This window comes from Gymnogyps californianus, chromosome Z (genome assembly GCF_018139145.2).
Source record: "Gymnogyps californianus isolate 813 chromosome Z, ASM1813914v2, whole genome shotgun sequence".
Taxonomy (NCBI): Eukaryota; Metazoa; Chordata; class Aves; order Accipitriformes; family Cathartidae; genus Gymnogyps; species Gymnogyps californianus.
The window spans coordinates 7,262,591-7,283,221 of NC_059500.1; the positions used below are offsets into that span (position 1 = coordinate 7,262,591).

The window sequence follows — 20,631 nt, forward strand, 5'->3', positions numbered from 1 at the left end:
TAAACATGGGAAGCCTGTCATTGGAATGGTAGGTAACAAGTCATAGCTAGATGAGGAAAGGCTATAAGGAAAGGCTACAGAAAACAAACAGTCTTGCTGCTCTATTGAAAACCATGCTATTTACAATACCGGGGCGGGGGGGGGGGGGGGCGAGGAGGAAACAGCACAGAGTCAAATATAAGCTTTGCAGTCTTTCCTTAAAGAGTATTTACAGGTTACACACTCTGCTATGTTGAAGCAATGTAGCTGCTCCACCAACCAGCCCTGCCTTAACAGCTGACAAGCCCAGCCGGTGCGCATCTCCAAACTGCCCTCTTCACGTGGTTGAGCCTTCAATACTAATAATGCTGGATCCATGGCAATAGTCAAATATACGTTGACCTTCCTGACCAATTCAAAAGCAATTGCTCCACTATTCCTCAGCAGTGCTTATATTTTCATAGTTTGCAAGAGCAGTAATATCCTGCAGTACCTTACCAGCCATGTGAGGAGGAGGAGGTAAAAGGAGGAGCCCTCTGTGAGGTCTCCAGTTATTAACTCCTGCAGGAATACGTGACCAGGGCCATGGCCACCGAGGTAAGTGTCAGAATGTCCGTACCAGCAGTGACAGTGGTTCACCAGGCCGCGGTACCTTCCTACCGGGCTCACCAGCGTCTGGAGGTGGGAATGTGTCTTCCCTGGGCCCATGTGCCGGGCTGTCAACTTGGTGACAACATGAGAGAGCAAGACTTCAAAAAAAGAAAAGAAAAAAAAAAAATCTGAGCCAGATTATAAATATTTCGGTGGCGATGCACACGCCAAAACCCACCAGCGGCACGGGCACAGGCTCTTGGCGGCCGCGCCATCGTGGCGGCTGACGCCAGGCCATGAGGCGGCCTCGGAGGTGCCGGCGCAGGAGCCGCGGGGGATGGAAACGGGCAGCAGGGCGGTAAAAACGGGCCACAGCCCCGCTGCCACTCTCCTCTCCCCTGAGGGGGCCGCGTTTGCTCCGCGGTGCCCCTGTACGCGGCCCGGCACCCCCTTCCCCTCAGCCCGGCAGCTCCTTCCCGCCTCCCCGCAGCGGCGCGGCCCCGGCCCGGCCTCCTCCAGAGGAGGCGATTCCACCTCAGCCCTGGGCGTTGGGGCGGGCCGGTCCCGCCCCAGCCCGGTAGGCAGCGGAGAGGCAGGGCCGAGCCAGCCGCTGCCTCTCCGTGCCCGGGGGGAGCCTCGGCCGCCGCTGCCCGTCTCGCTCGCGGTGCCATGGATCGGCGCGGGGCGGCGGCGGGCGGCGATGTCTGCATGTGCCAGACCGTCTTCCCGGCCCACGCCAACCACCGCGGGGAGCTGAGCGCCGGGCAGCTCCTCAAGTGGATGGACGCCACCGCCTGCCTCGCAGGTAGAGTGGCGGCAGCCGGCTGGCGGGCGCCGCGGGGCAGAGGGGGGGGCGGCGGGCGGGGAAGCGTCGCCTCAGGGCGGCGGGGAGAGGCGCCCCCGTCGCCGTTTGCCCCGGGGGCTGCCTTCCTCTCCCCTCAGAAATGCGCCTTAAACTCGTCGGCGCTGTGGGGACAGCGTCCCCTTCCCTGAAAACCGGTAGCCCCGTCGCGATATTTGCCGATGGCAGGCGAGGAGGAGGCGGAATTTTGCCCCTGGGGAGGTGGAGGGGGGCTTGAGGGAAGGTTTCAGCCGGGGGGAGTGTGTGAGATTTGGGGGTTCAGCTTAGGAACAGGCATCAAGGGAGCGAGAAAGCTTGTGGTGCTGGAGAGGAGCGTCAAGTCTCAGGGGAGAGCGAAGAAGGGGGCGACAGGGGCTGTTAGGATGAGAAGAATTAAAGAAAGAGAGCAGTGGTGGGAAAGAAGGGATGGAAAACAGAGAAATACTAGAAGAAAGAAAAGTACTAATTCAAGAATGTTGGCGCACGTGTGGAAAAAACGAACAACCACAAATCCAACCAGCGTGTAGAGCACTCTGTGTCTGGTGTAACTCAGCTTCAAAAACTTTTAAAATCTCCTCAGCTAACTTCTGGAAGTGAAAGCTGCATCTAAAGCGCTAAGAAAACCCAAGGCTCTGCTATCTCTGCTGTCAGTGAACTCCATTTCCAAGTACAGCTGCATACATTAGCAGTCCATAATGAGCCTTGCGGAGAATAGCGGGTATATTTGGGGAACTCATGTCTGGATGGCGTCTCCATGCGACGTGGTGACCGTGGTGCACTCGCTGCGTAGGTGTGTGCTGCGCTCGGCGTAGCTTTACATAATCCTTTTTTCCTATATAGGAAGACTTGGGATCCTGGAGAACTTGTCCCACACAATAACCCAGAAACTACCTAGCATGTAGCAACTTCCCAATATGATCACACATTCTTTTTGAGATGTATTCTAGCATGAAGCAGTCATTTGATTTCAGCCCTTCAGTGACATACCCCTTAACAGTACTCTTTGCGGAGACACCCTGAACTGATCTCAGCAGCCCCTGAACTCGAGTCCCTGCTCTGAAGTGGCAGAGCCCCACCTGCTACAATGGTTCATCCTTGCTCCCTGGACTTTGGTTAAGCTGTGATGATCTTCATCAGCTGCAAATCTGCCACCAGCGCTCACTTTCATAATTGCTTTTATTTGGTTAGGCTTAGGGCAGCAGCAGTCATTCATGCCACAGGGCTAATCCCGTCACACACAAAGGATTTTTAACACCTTACCTTGCTTAGCTTCTTGTGTCACAGCAAACTCAACATGCCAGGCAGGGATTTGTTGGCTTTACTGCCTTTCACCCACATTAGTGCCAGCTGGTGCAGCTGCAAGTGCCTGGGCTTTGCATGTTCTTCATTTCATATCCTGCTGCTTTAGATGTGATCCACCTGGCTGGCTGCTTCCTCACTTTGAAGGCTATTTATGACTATCGCCATCATACTCATCACCTTGCATTACCTGTCACAGTGGCAACTCCAGCGTCTTAGTCGTCAGTGACCTCTTCCCTTTCATCACAGTTTGCTGTGTTTCTGATAAGTGCCTTCGTGTGTTTTACCATCATATTTTCAAAGGGAACTCCTCAGATACTGGTGTAACTCGTGCACCATCCTCTAATTCCTCCAAGCTTTTTCTTGCGATGCTCACTAAAAATATTGGGCTGCTTGGGAGTGAGAACTGCCTGTTATGCAGTGCTGTTTTCTAGGTTTCCTGCTAGTCCTCTGTTTTGCTTCTGTCACTCAGGAAACTTTTTGGAGCAGGGGTTCCCTGTGTTTATACAGCTCCTAGTGTGGTGGAGGTTCAGCCTCTGACTTGGAACTCTAGGTGCCATGGTCAAATAAATAATAAATCACAATAAGTTGCTGTAAAAAGATAACTATTGGGCTATTAAATATTAACAATAAAGAAGATGTTTACGTTTTCCACATTAACTTTCATAGTTAATACAATTAGGGGGCATTATTTTTCATAACCAAATGCATCCTAGGGAGATGAAGAACACAGTTCAAATTTTGGTAAAAATATTTTACAATAGGTAAATACTTAGTTTTGATTTTTTAAATCTTGTTTGTATTTGTTTTTATTTCATTCCTGCGTTTCTAGTACAGCACTGAGGACATGAACTTACCTGCTTTCCACTGCTGTGACCGTGCTAATAAGCCAGTAGATCCTTCTCCTGTGTCTGAGAATCCTCAACTGGCATAAAACTTCCACACTGGTTTAACATACCTGATATTCATGACATCCTGTTTTAAGGGAGATATTGCTGAGATTTCTGTAGGCTTGTTAATGCTTTGTGACTCTTTTTGTCCTGCAGTATGCTTGTTAGCGCTCTCTTACCAGAATGTTCATTTTTAGAGAAAGACCTTAAATGGAGCTTTTCAAACTTAGTAGGATTGTTATCATCATCTAGTCTCATCTCCTTACCCTTATTTCATGGTAAATACTAATGTTAATCTTATTTAGCTTCTTTTTTTCTAAGGTGTCCCCTGCAGACTTGCATTAGGGCGATCACAAGAAGAACTGGGATCTACTGTGTATCGTCTCTGTCTCATGCACAAGTATCTAGGTGAATAGCTTGCTGCAAATGCAATGTGGTAATTGTGTGTCCATGTGTCTCTTTTTGAAGCTGAGAAACATGCTGGTGTGTCTTGCGTAACAGCGTCTATGGATGACATACAGTTTGAAGAGGCTGCCAGGTACAAAACCAGCTAACAACAGTCAAATGTTTTCATTCTAGAGATTCTTATTTGGCAGAGATAAACTGAGGCATTATAAAATCTGAGATCGCAGGTCAATGAACTCCCCAGAGTCACAGGGTTAAGTCTCAAAATTGCTCTTTTCTATCTGTGATAGCCTGACCCACCTAGAAACAGATCAATTTCACAGGTCAAAAATAAGCTGTAGTTACTTTGACTTGGCACCCTAGATGCCAGGTGAGAAACTGATAGCCCAGTGATCTTTGGCTCTAGTTAAAGTGAATGCTGCAGGCCATTACTTATCTCTGTTAAATAAGGAATACATACCTATAACAGTTATTGTAAGAATTTTTTATTGTTGCAAGTACTCTTTCAGTTTATTTCTTACCATCTCTTTCTTTCAGCTCTTTTAAAAAAATGTGTTCATTTAACAAAACAGAAATGTTTTGCATGTGTGATCATCGAATATTGACTGAATCTACAAGATAATACAAGACTTAATTTTTCTTTTAAGCATTTTTCATGATTTTCCAAGGGATAAAAGACACTGGAAGAGGAAATAGCACATTTATTCCTAAACCGTATCTTTACATAAAGCCACTACTTTGTAGTTTTTGTGGTTTTTTACACCTTGCAATCTGGAAATTAATGAGTGCTTAGATGGGATGGACCTGGTTACACAGACTAATGCACATGCAGTTGTCCTGACTGTGAACCAAGCAACATTGGCTGTCAGATGTACAGCTGATGTCAATTTAAAACTGTTTGCAGTACACAAGTGTAAAATAAGCATCTGCTCACCCTTATGAACAGCGTATTTTTAGAGCAGTGGCCATTAGGATGAGAACTAGAACCAGTAACAAAGAAGTGAACATGGTCATACTGAATCTAAAACTCAAGAGAATTTCTTGGTCTGTTTTACAAAATTAGTTTTAAAATGTTTGTCCTGCCTGTAATTGTTCTGTGGTTTTAATTTTGTCCTTAGGAAAAAATCCTGTCCGTGAAAACTGTAATCAGAGAGTCGTATAAATGAAGTCAGGGTAATGTTTTTCTTTCAGGCATAATATTTCAGACTTCAGTACCTTCAGAGCAATTTTCTCTCTTGTTTCTGAGAGCAGAACAGAGCTTCTAAAATATAATGAAAATACTTTTCCTTCCAAATCTGTTTCTAAGTATGTCTCTAGTTCTCCTTCCACTTGTGGTGCCAATGTTTCATTTTTAACAGAAATATAGGGTACAAGCGTAGTAACTGTGAAGTGGTTTCAGTAATTATTTTTCAGCCTCAGGTCATCCCTAACATCCTGTTTGTAGCTCACTGTGTAATTTCCTAAATTTTGCCAGATCTTGTTGGTTATACAAACATCTTGCATAAATAAGAGAGCTCTTGTATCTCACTCTAGTGAATTACCTGCTGTAAGGTTTCATTCAGCCAACTCAGGTTACCAAATGTTCTATAAGGATTAACTCTTCTGTGCATATTTCTTTTCAGTTGACATGGAAACAGAGATTTCCACAAATCTATATATTGCAAAACTCAGTTTTATGTCATGATAACAAATAAATCCCTCTTCCTTGTCTTTTAATATGCAGCAGTTCAGTGGAAGTAAGAACATCTGATTTTAAATTACATTTATTTAAATTTTGTTAGTGCTCCGTATGTGAATCATATTCAGCTCATTCTGATAGATTTCAAAAGCTTTCTGCCAGTTACAAGTGAAAGTGTAGTGTTCTATGACTTCTGCCCTTACGTATTTATTTAAATACCCAGGCTGATCAGCTCTCTTGGCTTAAATAAATGAGTTTGTCCAAAGTCAGAATACATGATACAATGATGTAAAACATTTCATTTTGAAGCAGCACCCGAAAGTATATGAAAAGACATTTCCCTATCGTACTGTCTGACCATCTCAGTTCTGACATCTTTATTTTCTGATATGGCTGTGGACCCCAGAGGACTACACTTTTCTACAATGAAATGTGAGTCCAGCTGCATAGACTGCTTGGAGCACCAGGGGAGACGTCAGTCAGTCAGGGTATCTAGTGCCTGTGAAGTCCAAACCCACCTTACTGCGGGACTAGCGTCTCAGGCTGAGTGAGATCATGTCCAGCTTTGTTCTGTTGTTCCCACCCTGCAGTTTCCTCAAAGGCGGACAGACCCAGACTTACCTCTCTCAACCTCTCTTATGCAATGTTCTCGCACAGAGGAAGAGAGGTCACCAGGGAGGTGTCACTGACAAAGGTGAAATAAACAATCTTTGTACAGAGGAATAGCGCCCTGCCAGTAAGCCTGAGATTGAGACCTCTGCAGTCCCTGCTGGGACCTCATGGACAATCCGGCATCATGATGTTCTTGACAGGGACCATGACGTCCTCTGCAAGCATCTGTAGAGACTCTGAACTCTCCCTCTTTTAAGGAAAGCCTCACACTCACTATCAGCATGTGTCGTGTTCAATCACAGAGTTTATCTAATGAATATATTCTGTCTTTTTTCACCTTGTACTTGTCATTGCTGTGTTACTGTAATCCTCTTGGGAGTTCTATGACAGATACAGAGTCTTCAGAGGTGTTTCAGGGTGCTTGACTGAGTTCTGTCTCTAAGATTTCTAAAGCTTTTTTACGAGGTCGTAATGTTAACTTCTTTTCCAAGCTTAAACATAAATATTGTGTTATTGTTCTGAACACATAATCCTTTTTGTAAATGAGCTGGTGGTTCCCTTAGCTGTGCAGTTTAGAACTATTACGTTAATGATTGTGCTTCTTTGCAATGAACGATGGAAAAACTCCTTCTGAATACTTTCTTCAAAAGCTAATGAGAGCTGTGTATCTGCAGATGGTCTTAATTCTTTCCTCTAACCATTTTTCCCCCCTGTCTACTCAAAGGCTTCCACTTGTGTTCTTGAATGTGAACAAGAAAGAGAAAGTTTCCGTGTAGTTGGTTGTTCCTGTCTGGTACTGTGAAGGAGCAGGTTTCCTATTCCCCATTGTAGTGTTTGGTAACAATTCATTTGAAGTTCTGGCACTGAGAGAAGCAATTTAAGAAAAGCCTTACCTTTAAATGTCAAAATCTTATTCATTAAATTAGGAAGAAATGATGAAGAATTTTTTTTTTTATAAACTGGGGTCATAGCTGTGCCAAATCCTTAGCTGTAAATGCTATTTCATAGGTTCACAAGTGGTCTGAGTTACATTTTGCAGTCTCGGATGTAGCTAGCGGCACTTTGCCTGCTCTGGGACTGATCTTTAGCAGTTGTAAGTCAGTCTAAATTCCCTGAAGGCAGTGGCCTGATACCCAGTTATTTTGGCTGTGGTTCTGACTTACCATGCACATCATGTCCTTTTACTGCTCTGCTCAATAAGACAACTTTAGGGGAGACTGCCTTCTTTCCACCCTTTCAGCATTGCTTTGTGTTAGGATATTAGGGGTTTGAAAACAAGGGTTACTCTTGTTATCAACACATGACAGGTACTTCAGGAATTCCAGAAGGAAAGAAATTATTTTCTCATTTAAATTTGATTCTACGTAGGTAAAAAGATGTAATTCTGTTTAGGTGTTCTATGTAGGTAAATGGGAAAGAGTAGTTGTTCAGAGGTGTGCTGTTAGGACAGAAGGGACATGCTGCAGCCCTGTTCTTGGCCAAAACTTGGAAGGTGAACTCTTTCCCCATCATTCAAAGATGTCAAAAAGCACTTTTTGTCCTGGGATTATTTCCTCATGTGCATGTATCTGTATGCTAGAGAATGCACACAAAGTATATCTTGTGTGGTTTTGCAGCTAGATATACTCAGTGATTTGGTATAACTCACAGCAAGATGTGCCTTTGAGCAAAAGCAGAATCTAGGCCAAAATTTCTTGGGGGACATGGGGCCTGGAGCACACCTGACATCATACAGACATCAGCAAGGAGAAGGAATGCTAGTATTAAGCTTATGCAGTTTTCTGAGTGACTAAAATTGTTATTGAGCATGAGTGAAGTCTGACTGATGAATAACAGTGCTAAACCTTTTTCAGTGTATTTTCACTACAGTATGGAAGACACAGACTGATTAATGCAATTTTCTTCACTAGTATTAGGAATATCTAGAGAGGCAAGTTCAAGCCCTTATTAAGCTGCATGATTACATACCATAAGATGTTATTCATCTTAACAGGGTTGGACAAATTATTACCATCAAAGCAAAGGTGAACAGAGCGTTCAAAACCAGCATGGAGGTAAGAGATCATCAATCTTATTCCTAACGATATTTAAAGAATAGAAGAGAGGTGGGAGGACTAGAGAAATGCAACATGGGTCCAGTCTTACTTGTTTCAGAAGGAGCTTTGTGCAGGTATCTAAACAATAACACCAGCTAATGAAACTCTGGTTTCATGATTACTATTATAATTGCATGTTTCCTGTAAAATGATCCATGTCAAAACAGAAACTGGACCCTCAAGACTTAAAATCTTTGGCAGATGTAATGGACAGGATGGGATAGGTGGTGTTGGTCCAGTCCAAAGCTATTGACCTCTAAGCAGTCTTTAGATCAGAGCTAGGATCCACCGAACAGGTGGAATTCTAAGTATTTTTGAAAACTCTGATGCAAAAATATTTATCTCAGGTGTATGCATGTTCTTACTCTTCATATTGTAACAAGTATGCAATGCATTGCCCAATCACTTACTTGAAATCAGAATTGAACCTTAAGGGTACTTTTCTCTGCATTGTGCCCAAGTCCAGTTCTCATTAATATTAATGAAACTGATGCATCTCACAGAGAATGTATTCCAAAAGATTCTAAAAATTAGAAAAAAATCAGAAGCTTTGATGCATGGCAGGCCTGTCTCACAGGATCAAATACAGTGTTTCACGTTCAAGTGTTTCATTGTGTTTTATACATTTATACAGACTTTTTTGTTCATATAGATCTTAGAAAGATTCAGATGGGGGCTCCGAATGGCACACAAGTAAATGGAAGGAGATATCCATAAGATTAAATCTAAGTGTCTTTCCTATTTTTTATTTTACCCTACAGGTGTGGCTAAACATACATACATAATTGTTGTACTAAAAAGCTTTTCAGAGCTCAGAGAATATTGTGATGTTCTTACGTGTTCAGAGATGTATCAGTGATAGCAGAGCAGGTTTTTAACCTTTTTTCTTTTAAAGACTGGACGTGATTAATTTGATAAACACTGCACCATTTTGTCTCAGCTCAACTGACAATGATGTAAATACTTTTTTTGTCTCTTTCCTCTACCACCTCCTTCCTTGTAGGTTGGCATCAAGGTTACAGTACAGGACATTTTGACTAACGTTGAAAAAATTGTGAGTGTGGCATATGCAACATATGTAGCCAAACCAGTTGGTGCTGGAAAGGTATTCTTTCTGTTTTCTTCTATGCTTGAAGTTATTGGGACTGAGTTTCTGTGAAATAACCCAACTTTTCTGGTTGTGAAACACAGGAAAATCTTCATACCTGTTTATTCTGATCAGTAATAGGAAAACAGCATGAAGTCCAGACATTATGGAGATATTTTTTTCCCCACATCTCTGCTCTGAAATTGTTAGGCTTTTTTTATTGTTTCCACTTTCTCTTGCACATTTGCTAGTAATAGAACTAGCATCTTTGTAAGGGCTGCAATATTGATGGAGGCAAGCACTGGAAGAGAGATCCCTGTGAGTCTGCATGGTCTCTCTCCTTTTCAGAAACTGATCTATAAACATCTTGAAACCTGCAAGGGTGTTGGGGGTGGGGTTTCTTTATCCTTCACTCCCCCTTTTGAGGAGGTTGTTCAGACATCACTATTCAGACAGAAGACATTATTTTTAAGCTAGCTCCCAATCTAAATTAATTCTTTGCCATTTATGTTAATTAGTTTTCATGCCAATGTTGTTTCTTCTCCCCAGTGTCTGGCTCCCCGGAGGTATTTAGAAATCAGTCACAGTACTGTTTGGCCTTCACATTGCTGTGCCAAACAGGAACAGTTCTTTTAAAGTTTTCATATGAGAAAGGCCAAATATTCCTCAGATCCTCTTAATAAACTCCCTTTGTATGTAGTATTCTACTTTCTTGAACATGAGTGACTAGAATCATATATCTGAATTTCCTGTCTTGTTTAATGTGTTAAGACAGTGCATCCGCCTTTTTAACATCCACTGCAGCAGTCATCCCATGAGCAATTAGTATATCCAATCATTTTTGCTTTCTTTTCTGCAGTGAGATATTACAGTTTGCAGAAGAAACAGATCGGAACAGGTTTACCAAAACTAAAGCCCAGCTTGTCTCTGAAAGGTTGATGGCTAAATTGGTTAACCTGAAAGCACTAAAATAGTATAAAGTAAGGATTGTTTATTATTGGTTTGATGTCATATCCATGGCATCAACCCATTTACCTTTTGCCCAGATTTCCAGGGAGGTTAATTCAGGATTAAATTGGTGATGATTAACTAAGATTAGACTTAAGACAGGAATGCCCCAGAGGGAGTTTGAGACTTCAGTTCAAATTCCATCACAAATTAAAGTCTTGGAAAATGAAAGAACATTTTTTCAAATCCACTTTTCTGAACAACTGTTGCTAAAGTTGTGCAGAGAGCAACAGTATGCACTCACCATCTTAATCTTTCAGCTGGGCCATCTGGAAAAAGCTAGGAAGCTCTTGAGGAGGGCCAGAAAGGAGGCGAGGAAACTGCAAGAGGGTTTGAAGACTCAAAGGCTGGGAAACATTAGCAGCACCACTGCAGGACACAAAATGTTGAATTTGTCTGTGTTGCAGTGCTTGTGCATTATTTTAAGGTTTCTGAGGCTAGACAAATCACACAAGTGACTGTTCAGTGGCAGCTTTGCAGTATTTATCTAAAGGTAATAATTTGCTTAAGCCAGTACAGGTTTAGATTCAGTTTGTCATTGAATTGACGTACATGGGAATTTGCAGTTAATGGAGAAGAATGTCTGATCTTGGCAAGAGAAGGGTGTGTGTCTGGGCACAAGTAGCATTTTGGGCATAAATGTATAGAATCTGAAGCTGCACCAACTGCTGGGTGTTCATGTGTTTCTCCTCCACCTCAGAAAACCAGTGCTTCTTTGAAAATAGGTCCTCAGATAGGTGGAATAGGCTATGTGAGTATGGAGCGAATTGTGAAAGAGGGAAACAGGCTATTTGTGTAGTGAGTGGGAGTGGACTCTGGGGTACACTTTCCCATAGACTACACCCTGATCAATACGACTGGATTATTTTTCTGATACGAAAATTCAATACACAAACCTTCATATTAAGATCTTTTCTCTTTTTTCCTCTCTTCTTTTTTCCTCTCTTCTTTTTTCTTTTCTTTTTTCTTCTTTTCTTTTGTCTTCCTTCTCTTTTTTCTCTCTTTTCTCTCTTTTCTCTCTTTTCTCTCTTTTCTCTCTTTTCTCTTTTCTCTTTTCTCTTTTTTCTTTTTTCTTTTTTCTTTTTTCTTTTTTCTTTCCAATGAGAACTGTCTTAAACTGTGTGTGATCTCATGGATGTTTGTATTTAAAAGTTAAAAGCACTTCGTTTTAACAAACGATTCTGAAAGGATAATGCAGAATCTCTTGAACTTTAACTCTGCACTTCTTTGTATTAATAGAACTTGTCATCTTGGACAGTTGATAGCAAAAGGTTGTAGAAAATGCTGATGCCATTTTAAGTTCAAAGTGCACTTTGTTATGATTATGGCATTCATAACTTTTTTTTTTTTTTTTCCATTTGCATAGATTCAATTAGAACCTGTAAAGCTTCTGTCTACAGAAGACCACCTGGAGCACACCCTGGCTATTGAGAGAAGAAGAATCCGACTGGGCTATGAACAGGTCTTTCAGAACCTAATGCAGGAGAGTAATAAGGAAGGTGATTACTGTGGTCAGCATAGAAGATGGAACAAATGAATTATGGGCAGCTGGAAGGGAGGAAAAAAGCAGACAAAACATCTGAGTAGAGCTCCTTGAGGTTGCAGTATCATGTAGAAAAGCATGTGCCAGATTTGTGAGGGTGTGTAAGACAGTTATTCTAATAGGGTGGTATTTCTTTGTCTTCCAGAGATTCCAGATTTAAAAATGCAAGATTGAAGGCCAAGCATGCATTAAATAGATGTGAAATGCAGATCTTCATGTAGGTTATATGTGTAAGATCTAACCGTTCACACAGAACTTTGCAATACAGTAATAAACTCCTATGACACTAGTTGTAATGTAGATAGAAGGATAAAATTCACTCAGGTTTATGGCTCTGTCTTTGCAAGAAAGCACTAAGAACTATGTTTATGTTGTGAGGTCATTCCCAATAAGCAGGAGAAACTTCATTACATGGAGGTCAAAACAGGTAAAAAAAATTTTAAACTCCTTATGACCAAATTAGAAAAATTGAGCTGGGAAACAGGTTCATCTTTGTTTCTGATAGTAATCTCTGTTCTTAAAGACAGCTGTGCTCAAAAGTTGCTGTGTTCCTCTGCAAAAGAAATTACTCACAACAGTTCAGAAATGTGCTCATATTTGGAAAATCTGAGCTGTAACTCTGTGTACAAACAACAGAAATTATGTGGTTTTACTGAGGAAAGATGAAACCTGTTGTAAATATAAATTCTAGTCTTAACAATTTAGTAAGACTGTGTAGAACTGAAGAGTCTTATTTGCTACAAGCAAACAAGTTATTTGTCTTCATGGTAACTGTCTCATAGGAGACAGCTTAATACCATGAAAGACAAATCAGAGGTCGATGATTTTGGTTTCCACTGCCTTGCCTGGAAACTTCCTCAAAGGATCTTATCATTATTTGCGCTAATTCACCTCCTTAAGGAGACAGAACAAGCAAAATAGGGGAAAGAAAGAAGAAAATATTGCAAGTAAAGGCTGCCAGGTAGCAAAATAGGTATAAATCATATCCAGAAAGTGAAGTTTGTCTTCTGAGTGGCTCTTATGCAACAACTTAGGTCCAAAGTGCAAGTTAGTCAAATGTGTCCACATATTTACATAATCATAAAGTTAGTTAATTATGGCAAAAATCAAAAGTACAATTCAGGTCAAGTAGCTTCTAACACAGATATGCACTTTTAAAATGACTGACATCATCTCATGCCTAAATCTGTTCTTGCAAAATATAACTGAAAAAACAAAGATTAGAGTGAGGATGTATGGCTAAACATTTTAAAGTGGAGTTGGAAATGCTCAGATAATGGAAGGTGGTTACTGATTCAGATCCGTATTTCTCTTTTTCGTGTGTTCTATATTGTCTCTGGTAATCACAAGATTTGTAACAGGTTATGAAATAATCATGTCATACTCTAACCTTAATTAGACACATTTGCACAGGTGCCCATCATACATGGTGGTCAAAGTCTATGAAAGGCATTTGAATAAGTGATAAACTGCTCTGACAACATCCGTTAGAGGTCAGGCATAGCAACCATGAATAATCACAAGCACATGCTGAGCCTGTTGGCTGCCTGCATTCACAGCTAGCCAAGTTTCACAGTAACTGCTTCTGACACAGCTTCTTTAAAGGATATAGTGAGGGCTGGGAAGGATCACTGTGCTGTGACAGACTGCGGGGTGCACCATCCCCCACCTCTTACATCTCTTGGAAGAACAGAGCAAATCTTCAGCCTCTTGCTTCCCTTGCAAAGAACAGAGGTCTTCTGTGTCTTTCTTTTTTTCTTTCCATTGAGCCTGAAGCAAATTGCACGCTTCAGTAACTGGGGGTATTTTCTTCTTGGCTGTCAGAGTTACTAGCTGAAATAATTCATTAATACATTGCTGCTGTGTTTCAGATATCATTGAAGAGGAAGATGCAGTTTCAACTGACCTTACTCATGTACAGAGTATTGAGCTTGTCCAACCTCCTCATGCAAACCATCATGGAAACACTTTTGGTGGCCAGATCATGGCTTGGATGGAGACAGTGGCAAGTATTTCAGCAAGGTACTTTTGTACATCATAGTCTTTGCATATGGTTCTAAATGGATGTGATTTTAATGTTAAGGGTTTCACAGGGATTTATTTTCTGAAAAATACTTTGTGACTTTTCTTCCTCTTCAGATTGCAGGAGGCCTTTGAACTATTTATGTGGTACAGTTCCCACAGCATGCCACACCACTGTGGGAGTCAAATATTATTCTTCTTCTGGTACACATGCAGACCTGAAGGCAAAAGAGGTTATGTTACCCTCCTGAGAATCTCTGCAGGAAGTCAGCATTGGACATAGGAATAGAAATCTGTCCTCCTTGTGGTTGGTGCAGTGTTTTAAAAGCAGAGTTAGTTTTGAAGTCAGCATAAAACCAATACTGACGCTGTATCAATTGATATCCAAAAATGAACAGCCTTCTAAATGTTAGTCTGCAGATCCTTATGCCAGAAGAAAGAATAAGTCAGAGAAGAAAAATTAAAAGAAACAGGTTCTGTTTTGTTGGTGGGCACACAGAATGGATGCATAATCTTCAGCAAGTCACTTAACCTTTCAGTCTCTCTGAGTCCCACACCCTATGGGTTGTAATATTTTTAGCAGTTTAAAGGGCTCTGACATCTTCAGGTAGTAAGTGTGAAGTATTTTTGTGACACTGCCTAATATTGCTTGTCAGTATGGCCTAGACACTTAATCATTTAATTTCTCTTCCCCTGAAATCAAACCATTGTTTTTCTCCCTCCTTGTTCTTGGACGCTGTACAAAGCTTCTTTGTAAGCAACTCTTGAGTTTCAGTTTGAATTCTCCTTGCATACCAAGTGACCTAATTCACTGCAGGGATGTTAGATATGTTTTCGCTTTTTAACTTCAATAATTAAATGACTTCCCCATTCATTATTTATATAGTTTTGATTTGTAGCCAATAGTTGTACTGATAACAATAGATTTTCTGTAGCGGTTGGAGAAACAGCTTGTTTTAGTAACATTAGAATGCACTGACCTTACCCCAGTGTGTAACTTCATTGGCTTCAAAGAGTTTGTTTCAGATTTTTGCCATAATATGACCCAAAATATTTACCTGTTTTCATTTGATAAATTTTACCTGGTGAGAGTCACATTTAGGTTTAAAACGAGACGGAAAACATCAGTAAACCAAGCACTGAAAAAATTTTCTTTGAGCTAATGAATGTCAAACACGATTTGTCATGTTGAAAATTTCAGGAATAATAGCTGGTGACAGAGGCTTGTTGAAAACAGAGATTTTGTAGTTTATGCTTGAGAAATAGCTAGTCTTGCTGCAAACCTTTTGTGAGGCCACTCACAATTAGACTTGACCTTTGAAGGTGCCAGTTAAGAGTTGCTATGGCCACAAACTCTGATGGAGGAACAGAAGAGGAGGGCTAACTCTTGACAAATAAATTTCTAAGGCCATTTTAAAGGTTACTCACCCTTCTCCCTTCTCCCCTCTCCCCCTGCGCCCCCCCCCCCCGCACTTTTTTGGCTGGACAGTAAATGAAAATCTTGCAGATAGCAATAAAGCCATTTGAATATTAGTAATATTAGTTTGAACTGGATCCGTACTTTCTTATTTCTTACACTTGCAGTGAAAGCGTTCAGGGCATAGTTTTCCAGGAAAAATTGAATATTTAGGCCAAATTTCAGTTTTGTTCCTTTCTTATTTTCAATAATACTGTGTTTGCATCTTTGTAGGGAACATTGTAAGTAAGATCACCATTTAGCATTTTAAATCAGAAGAGCAAATTATTCTTAATGAAATTACAAAGTCATTTGAATGTATTAGTCTATTAAAAAGATGTACCAGTCAATTAATTAGCTACAGCTAATTGTGTGCATTTAACAATAGTGGTACATTAGTTTGCAGAGTGCAGTTGAGTTAAAAGCTAGGAACGCTACAAAGCTGTATTTTCAAGTTTAAACACTACACAATGAAAAATCTATTCTCAGATGTGCATATGGGATTCTTACTGAGGAGTTTTGCACACATGCATGAGGACAGAGCATGTTTTTTCAAAGTCTAAAAATAAATGGCATTATTGTATATTGTTCCCTGTTCATGTGATGCATGGAGATCCCAGTACAGAGTAGGGCTTTGACTACATTTAGAACTGCTGAAGAAACCTAATTTTTGCCCACTCCGGAGAGCTTGCAAACTAGATCCCAATTCCACAAACCCTTAAGCTGTATCTGTACTGCAGATTTTTTTCTAGAATATCTGTGAAGGTCAGAGAAGCGATGAGTTGTTGGAATTCCCTAGTGTAGATGATACAGCATTGCAAAACTTTTCCTTTAGCAGTGTAGCTGGGTTTGATCAGGTGTTTATCTGTTTGTCCACTGTGCTAGTCCAAAGAGCAGCTTTGCTAGTACGCTCGTGGAAAGGGTACTCACCTGGCACAGACAATCTTCTGTACTAGACCAGCAAAGTTTTACCAGAGTGGCTACAGCCTATTTCACAAGCAGTTCAAAGAGATCCAATAGGACAACCCAGCTGAACCTGACTACATGTAATTGAACACAGTACAGGATCAGGTCTGAAATAAGGAAAGACAGGTGAGCGGACACACTATGCAATTGGAAGGACAAAGGGAACAGAATTACTAAGATCTGTGTGTTTGTAATATACTATTGTGCCCTCAGCTTTTGAAATTTAGCCAACAGTTCTGTGTTTCTGAATTGATAAGTGATGAGTTCAACATCTTTCTATCCCTTTGTATGTGCAAAGATAAGTTTCCCAGCTCAGCACGAGTGGCAAACTGCACATAATTTAGTAAACCAGACCAAATAAAAAAAAACCAAAAACAACTATGCATTTGGCAGTTATATGAGTAGATTTTTATTCTTATTTTGCATAACACTGGCAGAAAACATCTGACAAACAAGCAAAAAAAATACAAATATTAAAAAGAATAGATAGACTGACTTTGCTTTGCTTGAACGCTGTTTCTGGTGCTCAACCTTTCTGCTCAGATTTCTTTTAATTGTTTAAAGGCTTTATGATCTGGCATTTTTACGTACTGAGCAATATCCTGCTCCCCACGCAGTAATATAGAAATTAATGAAACTCTGTGAAGTAAGTGGTTACTCTGTAGGTAAGGGATTCGTGGTCTGGCTCCAAAAGAAGGTAGTATCAAGCAGCGAGAATTAATTAGTTGGTGTTTGTAAAGTGTGTTGAAAATGAAACAGCATGACATAAGTGGTATTATTATGTTTGAAGCTCTAATTATATGCTCTTGGAGCTGAACGTGTTAACTGTATTTCAGTGGGTTATGGAATAAATTAGTGTAATATAGTGATCTTCTAGGTTGTGCAAACCTTGTTGCTCTAATCACTACCCACTTCAAACCTAACAAAGGAGGTTCTTTAACACGACTGTATGTTTTGCTCTGTGTCTCTCTTGCTGTCTTTTTCAGCCGCCTTTGTCGTTCATATCCCGTCTTGAAATCAGTCAATATGTTTAAATTCTGGGGACCATCCATCGTGGGTGACCGCCTTGTCTTCAATGCAATTGTGAACAATACATTTCAGAATAGGTAAAGTTCCTCAACTGCTTGTCTTCCTTGACTTCTCCAGCACCAGCCTAATTGCGTGTTTCAGGTTTCAGCTATCAGTAGGATTTGCGTTACTGAATGAATTATTTTTCAGCTGGGGCTTTGAGGGATATATCTATATCTATAACTGTCTGTATATGCTTTTTTTTTTTTACTTTTCTCAGTGAAAGTTTTTAAAAATTTATTCTCTGACTTTCACTCTCAGTTTAAAGATCATTTGTAACCAAATGCTAATCCTGCAAACTCAGATCATAACTATCACTCTGAAATTCAGGGATTTTCAAGGGATGAGTTGGTCCCACATCTTTGATTCCTCAGAACACTACAGCTTGCTGCCAGGATCTTCCTGTCTTGGCATCTGTTGACAGATCTGGGTTCTATTTATTGCTGGTTACTGGCAAAATTCATGCTTTGTTTTGTTTATTTCTTCCCAGTGTTGGTTTGGGTGTACACAGAGGTGGGGCTTTCCCAGTTGCAGTTTGGAATAAATGACTACAGCCCATGCTGAAATTTTATCTTTAGTTAAATATATGATCACTGTAAGCGTGAAACGTAGATTTTGGCAGACTGAACGCCTGCTCCTGGAATTTAGTGGTGTGGCTGTTGACCAATCTTGCACAGCTCCTGCCTGCTAATGGTTATTCTCTTTTTCTCTTTTCTATGCATGTCCTATCTCCTCTGCAGTTTTAGGGCTACTGTTGTGTTTGCCTCGCAGAGAATGACTGTCCTCTGACCTTTGGCAAAGGGATAGCACCTCTCTGCTAGGCTGTTTCCCTGTCTACAGGAATGGCGCTGTGGGCCAACAGACCCTCTGGTTATGCCAGGGGTGTGACAGAGCTTATGTGGAGCCCTATTGCAGCAGGAGGACATGTTCAGAAGTTGCAAGAGGTGTAGCAAGACAAGCTACAAGAAGGCAGAAGCTAAAGTAATTCCTCCTCCAAATTCTGTACACAGGACAAATGTTATCCTGGCATTGCTGTTCTATGACTGTTTTCTCTGTAGGTGTATTTGGTCCCCACAGAATGCTAGCAGGGCATGAATTACCTTCATACTATGCTTCTGCTGAATGTCAAATCGATGTCATCCTGTTCACTTTTGCTGTCTGTTCTCAGAGTGTGCTTACTGGTGTTCATATTTTGCTGCTTAGCTCAATTTTCACTCTTTTTATTAATGCTATTTAGCTAATGCCACCTTTTATTTCTGAAATGTGTCTGTCCAGACTGAGTGATTTATTTTGTATGCTACAGAAGGTATTTGAGTCAGACTTCCTGCACACAGGAAGGTGTACAGCAGCCCTTTTTAGTATGTCTCAGCGTTGCTTCTGCATCACTTGTAGTAGTTCAATAATTAATTTAAACTTTTATTTCAGTGTGGAGGTTGGTGTCCATGTTGAGGCTTATAACTGTGAAGAATGGATCAAGGACCAAGCACGGCATATTAACAGCGCATTTCTCATTTTTAACACTGTAAATGAAAAAGGAGAGCTGCTCACCTTCCCCAGAATCAAACCCACTACAAAGGTCAGCTCTCATTCTCAAGAGTAGGATGAATGCATACATGAGATTATGTGGTCCAGCCCAGCACACTGCATGTCACACAGCCAGCCACTATAACCTTGCTGGGAAAGCAAGGACTAAACAGGGCGATGCACTGAAATGCATCTTCTTGCAGAAGAGAAAACCTCTAAATGAAATGTTTGCCTTTGAGTGAGAAATTTGTCATTGTTAACTTCAGTCACCCAAAACTGAGAGGTGCAGTGGAGAATAGTGATCACTAGAAATTTTGTAGTTAGTTGATGGATAGCGAAGAAGAATCTGCTTTTTGCAGATTTTTGCACCTGTCTGTATCTGTCTTGTGCAATCTTCACTGACTAGAAGCTGCCCGGACAGCAAAAAACTGACTGAAACTCTTAAGAGTTCAGTAGATATGGTTATTTTTGTAAACCCTTTGTCCTGGTTTCGGCTAGGACAGAGTTAATTTTCTTCCTAGTAGCTGGTATAGTGCTGTGTTTTGGATTTAGTAGGAAAATAATGTTGGTAACACACTGATGTTTTTAGTTGTTGCTAAGTAGTGTTTACACTAAGTCAAGGATTTTTCAGCTTCTCGTGCCCAGCCAGCAAGAAGGCTGGAGGGGCACAAGAAGTTGGGAGGGGACACAGCCAGGACAGCTGACCCAAACTGGCCAAAGGGATATTCCATACCATATGATGTCATGCCCCGTATATAAACTGGGGGAGTTGGGCGGGAGGGCGGATCGCGGCTCAGGAGCTGACTGGGCATCAGTCGGCGAGTGGTGAGCAATTGCATTGCGCATCACTTGTTTTGTATAGTCTAATTCTTTTAGTATTATTATTGTCATTTTTTATTATTATCATTATTATTATTTTCTTCCTTTCTGTCCTATTAAACCATCTTTATCTCAACCCACAAGTTCTACTTTTTTTCGATTCTCTTCCCCCATCCCACTGGGTGGGGAGGGCGAGCAAGCAGCTGTGTGGTGCTTAGTTGCCAGCTGAGGTTAAACCACGACACCTGTCATTAACCTTACTGCTCCAATTATGAGATTTTTAGAGAGCCAGCACAGACAGAAATTAAATGATTATTTAGCATCAGTGAACTTACATTTTATAGGATGGCAACTGGACAAATAAATCAAAGTGTCTTATGCACTAGGTGAGGCAGTAAGGTTCACTACTGCCCATTACAGACTGTTCCAAGAGGAAAAACTGACTCTTCCTCTTAAAAAAAAAAAAAAAAAAAAAAAAAGCCATAGCAGCTTAGCTTCTGTCAGAAAAACAGTGCTTCCCTTAAACACCTGCCTGGAAGGGCATCCACAAGCTAAGCGTCAAGATAGGAACATGTACACCCATTCCTTCAGAGTCAAGCAAACAAATCTGGGAAGATTCATGTGTTTTCAAGGTAGTTTAAACTTTCAGTGGTCATTTGACTGAAAGTGACAGCTGGTATGGCAGCGCTCTACAAAACAGGCAAGAGATGTCTTCAAAAAATATTATGTAGTCCTTCGTTTAAAGAA

At 41.0% G+C, this 20,631-nt stretch overlaps 1 protein-coding gene across 1 annotated transcript in view; it reads left to right on the top strand.

Annotated features, from left to right (window-relative positions):
- Nucleotides 1–1,239: 1,239 nt before the first annotated feature.
- Nucleotides 1,240–20,631, top strand: part of ACOT12 (acyl-CoA thioesterase 12) — a 30,884-nt gene continuing 11,492 nt past the window's right edge. The window contains exons 1-8 of the mRNA XM_050912804.1: nucleotides 1,240–1,375; nucleotides 4,069–4,138; nucleotides 8,289–8,349; nucleotides 9,395–9,496; nucleotides 11,853–11,985; nucleotides 13,901–14,051; nucleotides 17,460–17,579; nucleotides 18,967–19,117. Coding sequence (XP_050768761.1) covers nucleotides 1,240–1,375; nucleotides 4,069–4,138; nucleotides 8,289–8,349; nucleotides 9,395–9,496; nucleotides 11,853–11,985; nucleotides 13,901–14,051; nucleotides 17,460–17,579; nucleotides 18,967–19,117 — 924 coding nt within the window. The remainder of the gene's footprint in view (nucleotides 1,376–4,068; nucleotides 4,139–8,288; nucleotides 8,350–9,394; nucleotides 9,497–11,852; nucleotides 11,986–13,900; nucleotides 14,052–17,459; nucleotides 17,580–18,966; nucleotides 19,118–20,631) is intronic.